General features: G+C 36.5%; 1 protein-coding gene across 1 annotated transcript; it reads left to right on the plus strand.

Annotated features, from left to right (window-relative positions):
• Positions 1 to 5,002: 5,002 nt before the first annotated feature.
• Positions 5,003 to 8,233, plus strand: PKDREJ (polycystin family receptor for egg jelly). Its single transcript, XM_075210329.1, has one exon. The coding sequence runs from the start codon at positions 5,084 to 5,086 to the stop codon at positions 8,096 to 8,098; it is 3,015 nt and encodes a 1,004-aa protein (XP_075066430.1). The 5' UTR covers positions 5,003 to 5,083; the 3' UTR covers positions 8,099 to 8,233.
• The last annotated feature ends 304 nt before the right edge of the window (positions 8,234 to 8,537 follow it).

Here is an 8,537-nt window from a genome sequence, read left to right on the forward strand (position 1 = left end):
AGCAAAGTGGGTAAGTGATCGCACCGCGATAGGCCGCCTGCGCGGCCATCTTTGTTTCTGGCAAACGCATATTTCCAAAACGTTAACATTTTATTTTACAACTATAACGGTTTTTCATGTTGTAGAGTGACAAACATGCTGCTAGCAAAACCGGTTTTTATTTTTATTTTGAAAAAAATGTACACCTATAGCAGTATGTAGATTATAGGATGAAAGTTCCCGCCTTTTGTGTGAGGTGGGCGTGGCTTGCTGAGGCGGGAAACTTGGAAGCAGTTGATGCCAGTTGTGTGTATGGCAGCCTTTCTGAACTGACAGGAATATCACATTAGCATTGGATGACTGATGGACTAATAAAAGAAAAATGCTCCTGGTTGTATTGGGATGGAACTGTTTTGTGGCGCTGGGTCTGGCCAAGGTGATGACACCGCCTCCACCATTACAGATCTCTTGCTCAGACCCGCCGGCCAGGGTGTATACTCGTCGGGACAAGGACAACAGGATAACTTGCTTGTGGAAAGCAGAGATTGAGCTTATTTATAGTCCGTCCTCCGCTGTACATGAGAGTGACAAACCCCCAAGGTGCGCTTGGCACAAAAATGGTGCAAAGTTACTGGACACATCCTTGTGGTCTGGCACCGTAAAGATTTCCGGGTTGGTGGGTGATACGGTCGCCGTGCAGTGCGTTACCTCGACCTGCGTGTTGCCAAACTGCGTGTACCAGAAGACCACTATTGTGATGGACAGACAGGATGCCAAGCTCTTCTTCACTCCGCCGTCCCCCGTTCAGCAGTACGAAATAGTGCAGTTCGGTTGGTGTGCCAAGATGAAGAGCACGGCGTGGCGTTATCGGTTCTCCAGCCGGCAAACGGAGGCGGGAACCGTCGTGCCAAGCAATTACCACACCGAGTTTAAAGACACTGCTTACCCTGCAGATATCCGCAACTACTGCTCCACCTACTACTATTACAACATCCAAGTTATCTATAACAAACCTGGGAGATACATGGCCTCACTTACTGTACAAAATGGACCCATGCCTGAACTAAGCGCGTCTTTGGAAGTAGAACAGACTCTACTCCATGTTCTGAGTGCTACTTCTAACCAGCTTCTTCGCACTACTGACCTAAAGCTGTCTTGGATTTTTGTGCAATTGTCTAGCAAAGTGTCTGCTTTTCAGCTCACAGATCTAAATAAAGTAGGAGCTTGGGATGTGGTCTTTAACAAATATACCATCAAAACGGATATCTGCTCTCCACCATTGAATACTGCCGGATATGGCTTTGCAAGAATACAGTTCTTAACCAACGCCAGCAAAATACAACCACTTGGTGGTGAAATTGACTACACCAACGGCATTGTTCGCATGATCACTGCCAAAAGTCTAGGCTCTGTGATGCTAAATCCCATAGATGGAAAAAGTAACACCTACTATTTTAGTGAGCTCAGTGGTCTTTACTACTTCTCAAGTGATGGAAAGGTGGACACTGGTCTTAGTGTTCACTTTATATTCTGTAAGCAGGAAAGTTTGACCTTTCTATTCCAGTTTAAATTTGTGGAAACGCAAAGATTCAGTCTTACTGCACATGTGTATTTAAACACAAAAAGTGCTTTGTATAAATCTCTAGAAGATATGGGCGTGGAAGTTTACCTTTTCAATAGTGGATCTTCTTTAGTAAATACATTTATATATATAGTTTGGTTTATTCCGTTGCAACATCCAGTTTTACAGTGTAAATGGAGCTTTATATTGGAATTATATGGGTCGGGAAAAAAAAATCTGTTTAAAAATACAACATACACATATAAAGATTCTGTCTCAAATGCAGCAACATTTATACCGAATACCAGATTACCATTTAATTACAGGCTTTATGCAGGCTTTTTAGCCAAGGTGAGCTTTACTAGAAGTGGTTTAAAACCGGTCGTTTTGAAAACTAACGTTGGCACATATGCAAGTAAAATATTAGAGTCAACAATATATTGCTACAAAGTGTTCTGCGAGATAATTGCATTTCGGATCAAAAAACCTAAATACCCTTCTGCTATACTGACAACAAAAGGAATGCATTTGTCAATTTTTGTAAACGTGCAAATAAATTGTTCAGCTTCGCAAGGGGCAAATATAATGTGGAGAATTTATAGAGTATCCTCGGCATCAGACATACCCGCGTGGGATAACTATTTAACGTTTCCACAGGTATCTCCAATAAATCAGAACAGTATTGAAATTCCAAAGTTAACTTTAAATTACGGCTTTTACATAGTTAATGTCTCAATTGACATAGCTATTGATGACGATGAAGATCCTTCCCGTTCTAATGTGGATTCTGTTGTCGTGGAGGTACGAGAGAGTGATTTGATAGCAGTTATTTCGGGAGGATCTTTTAGGACTGTTGGTTTCAGCGAAAAATGGTCTCTTGATGGACGTTTTTCTTATGATCCAGATTCACCAGATCCTTCAAAAGAACTGTCATTTGTGTGGTATTGTTCAAAAATTGCATCAGATTATGGACGTATGATATTAAGTGCAAAAGCAAATTGCCATCCTGATCAAACAAGCCTTTTTTGGGTAAACCCAAATACTGTAACTCAGTCTGTGGAACCTGAAACCTTGCAGGGTAACAGATATTACTATTTTCGTTTGGTTGCTAGTAAAGAAAATAAAACGGGATATGTTGATCAGACTGTATTTATTGCTAGTGGTTCTCCACCTGGTGTCAGTGTTACATGCATAGAAAATTGTCTTATGATTTTAGTACCAACAGAACGATTTTCTTTATCAGGAAAATGCACTGATTGTAGTAAAACAAGTAGACCGCAGTATGAATGGTCACTCTTCCAGAGTTCAAAGGAAGTGTATCTTGACTGGACATCTCAGACTACTACTGGGAGGTCCATTGCTTATATATCCTTCATTGCATTAACATTTAAAGATCTTGCAGATATGTGGTATGCTCTTCAATTGCAACTTACAACTTGGACAGGTGCGATATCACTGTACAAATATAGATTTTATGTTAATTCTCCTCCAAAAGCAGGTGATTGTTACATCAAGCCATCTATTGGCATTACTTTGCAAACTAAATTCATTGTCAGCTGTAATGGATTTTATGACCAAAATTTACCCCTACGTTATACATTTCTAGTAGCTTTAGATAAATTAAGCCACATAAGTTCTCTGCAGGAAAACTTATTAGGTGCAATTATTTATGATGGCTATGACCCTACAACTCCACCATTGTTGCTCTCAACTGGTGTGTCTGTTAAGTCTTATGTTTTAAAAGTGTATATTCAAGTATATGATTCTCTTTCTTCATATACACAAATATCCCGCAGTGTAACTGTTAAGAGTTTATATGAAGGTCAGTCACAAGAGGCATGTCTTAAGGAGCTTATTTCACAGTCCCACAGCCCTCTGATGTACTTTTTTCTTGAAATTGGAGATTTTATAAATTTTGGACATTCAACATACATGATTGCATCTGTTTTAAACAGTTTTATGTCCAACCGTTTTTTATATGGTTTGAAGAATGAGAGGTCTGAATTACGAGAAAGACTGCTTAACATGTTGTCTAGTGTAATGATCACCAATATTATGGCTGTGAATCAAATAATCGTTAGTATCAGTGAACTCACACAAGATACCAAGGAAGTAAATGCAAAATCTCAACAACTGGCAGTGGCAAAGTTAAAAGAAGTTGGTGATGCTTTAAACATATATAGAAAAGAAAAAATTGGATCTGTAGAGTGTGAAATTTTAAGCAGCGGCATTTTAACATCGTTATCCAATATTATGAATGCATCACTTATTGACATTAACAGATTTACTTCAGAAATCCCATTTAATACAGTTGAAGTGCTGAAGAACTCCCTCTCCATAATGGAAACTGTGACAGATATTATATCATATGGGAAAGTTCCTGGTGAAGCGGACACTATTATGGTAACCAATAATTTTAGGATCAGTTTGAAGAAAGAAGAAAAATGGGATCTTGAGGACTCTTACAGAAAAGCAAAGGACTGTCTTACTTGCTTCTATCCAACATTTGAGGATGATGGATCTGTTTTACCTGTTGATTCTATTGTAACAGCCGCTTTTTATGAATTCAAAGAGAATCCGTTACCATGGCTAAAAAATGGAAAATATATTGATACAGTAATAACTGGGTTTTATATTGTGGCCACCAATGATAAAGGGGGACTGATAAATTTAAATACCAGAAGTCTTGATATAATTATGGAAAGAAAAAATATAATCCCTATTTTTGACATTTCGGTTTCACCAGATGTTGGAAAAATAACAAGTGGTATATTTTGCTTTGAAGTTAATCTGGAACAGAAGGCAGAGTGGTTTGTGCAGTTTTTTTTCACCAAAAAGATAATTTTTAACATTTCACTTCATATTGGGGATAATATATCAGACAGTCCTGTTTCATTTTTCCAAATTCCTAAAATAGAAAAGATACGAATGAAATCACGTGAAGTACCAGACTTAAAGAATTGGAATTCCAAAATTATACACATTCCAATGGAATCTATACCTAAGACTACACCTGTACAGAATCTTACAATGGAGCTGACTACTAATTATCTTATCTGGAAGAAAATAAAATTATTACGCGCATCTATTTTTAATATTGCTTGCTTAGATTTTGAAGTAGAAGGAAATAATTGGAATGAAGCTAACTGCAAAGTAGGCCCATTGTCAAATAATAAAGCAGTACACTGTACTTGTGACAATTTGCCAAAAGCACAAAGAAGAAGTGTTCCATTTCTAAAGAAAAGGCATACATTTTTAGCAGCCAGAGTACTTGTCATGCCTAATCCAATAGATTTAACCAAAACTACTTTTCGAGCATTGCGGTCAAACTTAGTGACGCTTCTTACAGTCATTGTCATATTTATTATTTATTTTGCCTTGTCTATTTGGGCAAGAAGAAAAGATAAAAGTGACTTGACCAGCAAGCATACTGTCATAATATTACCAGATAATGATCCGTATGAAACTGAAGGTTTTTTAGTTACTCTTTATACTGGCAGTCGTTTCGGATCTGGTACAACAGCAGATGTATATTTGAAGATCATGGGTAAAACTAGCGACAGTCAAGTACATCATTTAAAATGTCCTGGGCACCAAGTATTTATACGAGGAGGGTTAGATACATTTTTGGTAACTGCCAGAACTACCTTAGGAGACATCAGTAACATCAGAATATGGCATAATAATGCGGGAGACTCCCCCGGCTGGTTCCTAAGTAGAGTTAAAGTTGAGAACATGCGCACCAAGCAAGTATGGTATTTTGTGTGTCAAAATTGGTTCGATATTGGAAAAAACGATGGCTTAATACATAGGGAGTTTGTCCCTTTAAAAACACATACGCCATTAGATAAATTGCATTATTTCTACATTCAGCTATCTTTCAAATTCTGTGAAGATCATTTGTGGTTCTCTATTTTTTTGACTGCTTTGCCTGGAGCTTTCAATAGATTTCGGAGGCTTTCATGTTGTTTGGTGATCCTTATGAGCACTTTGTTGGTCAACATTATTTTTTTCAATGCAGCAAAAAATGAAGATGATGAACCGAAGATCCACTTTTTGAGATCAGTTATGGTAGGAGTTGAAAGCTCGTTAATTGCAGTACCCATACAGTATCTAGTGCTTATACTGTTGAGGTTAACAGAAGACAAGCCTTCATCTCAGATACACCCATTTTCAGAAAGCAAATTACAGGATGATACCTTTTACAGAAGTTTAAATGCAAAGGCCAACAATTTGGAAGAACGTTTAGAAACGTTCTACCAAAAACAAGACAACAAAGACACAGCCATGGAAATTAATTCCGATAATTCAGGATTGCATCCTTTGTCTTTAGCAAGCTTTCCTACTAAGCAACATATTTCACGTCAACTGCACTGTGATAACTTTCATCGGCAACTCAATAACTGTGTTATTTCTGAAGCTGCAGCTAATAAAATCGATACGTTTTCTGAAACCGCTGTTGAAATGCAAAGACAAAACTTTAAAAGAATTGGTATTGGCAAGAAACCTCAAGTAATTTACATAAAACGTATACAACAAATGTCATCTTTTGTTCCTCCTTGGTGGTGCATATATGTAGCTTGGAGCTTCGTTTTTATAACCTCAAGTATATCAGCAGTTTTAATCATAATGTATGGTTTAACATATGGATATGAGTTGTCATTTACGTGGCTCTTGGCCTCTGCAATGTCATTTTTTCAGAGTGTTTTTGTTATTGAAATTGTCAAAATTGTATTTTTGATAGCATTTACCTCTTATTTTCCCAAATTTTACCAAGACATCTCATGGGCAAGTAGTTGTTTTCCAGAGATTAGTTTATATGAAGTGCCCACAAATACAGATGAAGCAAGAGAGTTACACTACAAACTGGTAGCTCTCCGAAACACAAAGCAATACAAACCACCTCATGATGATGAAATAACAATACTTAGGAAAATAGCTACAATTAAAAGAAAATCTTATATTTTTTTCCGGAGCCTTGTTAGTCATATTATATTTTTAACTCTTCTGCTACATTTTGTTTACTCCAAAGATACCAGTGTTTTTCATTACAATCAAGAAATTCGCAAGAGATTTTCATATAATCTGCATCGTGTTCATAGAGTAGACCAAATTTATAACTGGACAAGTGAAGTTTTTTTGCCACTAATCCATGATCACAAACAGCCAGGTTTTGTTGTTGAAAGTCGTTCTAAAATAGTTGGTTTGCCCAGGATGAGGCAAGTGAAAGCTACATATTGTAACCATACTGGGAGCTCTTTATATGTTTTGTTCAGTGATGTGTTATCTTGCGTTAAAAAGTATGGAATTGGTGAAGACTTTGAAAGTTCTACTGTAAATAAGGAATTTAATCCAAGTGAATACACTGGATACACATATGAGAGTAGCATTCCTCATTGGAACTATACCTTGGTTGGAGGTAAATTTGGGTCAGGAGGCTACACTGCTTATTTTTTTCCTGCAAAAGACTTAGCACATTCCTTAAACAGGATTCAACAGCTGCAAAATACAAATTGGCTCTGTGAAGGGATGTGGGCTGTAGTTATAGAATTGTCAGCATTTAATCCAGATGCACACTTGTTTTGCTCCATCTCTATCATATTTGAAGCTTTTGATTTCGGTCGATTGAATCCAGAATTATCAGTACACTCATTTACAATGTACACATTTCAGGATTTGGATAGTACGAATACTTTTATTATTTTAGCATTTATTGCCTTTCTGGTCATTTATACTGTAAGTGAAATCCACGCTATAGTTAAGCTAAAGAAAAACTATATCAATGTTACCAATGTAATTAATCTCTTTTTAAAGTGCTTACTTTTTCTTTCTGTTGTATTTTATTTAACTAAATTAATTTTGGCCCCATTTTTACTACATCTATACTCACTTTATCCAAATCAGTTCATTCCGTTCTATATTGTGTCATATGTTGATATGATGTTTAAGGATACTTTAGGTTTTTTAGCACATTTTACACTGTTGAAATCTTTACGATATACAAAATACATCTACCATGTACGTCTTGCTGAGAAGGCACTTATGACTGCTTTATCTGGTATATGCAGTATGTCGTTGGTGGTTTTTATATGCTTTATTGCGTTCGCCAGCTTTGGTTACTTGGTATTTGGACAGGCCGAGTGGAACTACCATACCTTTCTTTATGCTACGCGGACTGTATTCTCATATTGTATTTCTTGCTTCAGCAAGTCCTCTTTAGACAACAATTCTTTTCTATGTGTGTTATACTTGTTTTTATTTCTGTTTGTTATGAGCTGTGTAATAATAAATTTATTTCAAGTTGTAATCCTTTCCACTTATGGAGGAATGAAGCACCCTGTGTTTGAGGAGGCATCCGATGAGGCCGAAATGATTGATTTCTTAGTTTATAAAATAAGATTAGCATGGGTTCACTTACTTAAAAAACACCCAGAGAAATGTGAGAGAGAAACTACCAGCAGTGCGTTGTACGGAAAACCACAACATAAAATGGAAAATACAGTTGGTCTGAAAAGACGAAAAGTTAGTGGAAAGAAAACATCTATTTTGTTTATTTGAATGAACACACTTTACAAAGTGTTGGAAAACATGAGACCGGGGTCTGGAACTATAAAACGTTTATCGCCTTTGTGTTGGATGCTGCAACACTATTTCCTTTATTTCTATCGCTGTACTTTATGTATATATTTTGTGCGATACAATTATATATTTTAGTTATGTTTTTGTTATACTGATTGTCATGCTGGTTTATTATACATCAATGCTACCTAGTGTTTATTTAATTAATGGCATTTTTGATGGGTTAGTGTTGCTGTTATATATTTTGCACTGTAGCATTTTACATCTTGTATATTAATTTTAATCAGTGAATTCCAATGATGCAATCTTGTGTCTATTCTTATGGTTTATTTATTACTTTTGTCTTATTAGAGTCCTCATTTATTTGTTTATATTTTTGCTTATGTCGAAGTCGGTTACCGCATTATAAAATAGTGGT

Source organism: Mixophyes fleayi, chromosome 4 (assembly GCF_038048845.1).
Source record: "Mixophyes fleayi isolate aMixFle1 chromosome 4, aMixFle1.hap1, whole genome shotgun sequence".
NCBI classification, from domain to species: domain Eukaryota; kingdom Metazoa; phylum Chordata; class Amphibia; order Anura; family Limnodynastidae; genus Mixophyes; species Mixophyes fleayi.

Excerpts from the sequence above, each read along its gene's own strand:
- PKDREJ (XM_075210329.1), top strand. The coding sequence starts at position 5,084 with ATGGGTAAAACTAGCGACAGTCAAGTACATCATTTAAAATGTCCTGGG.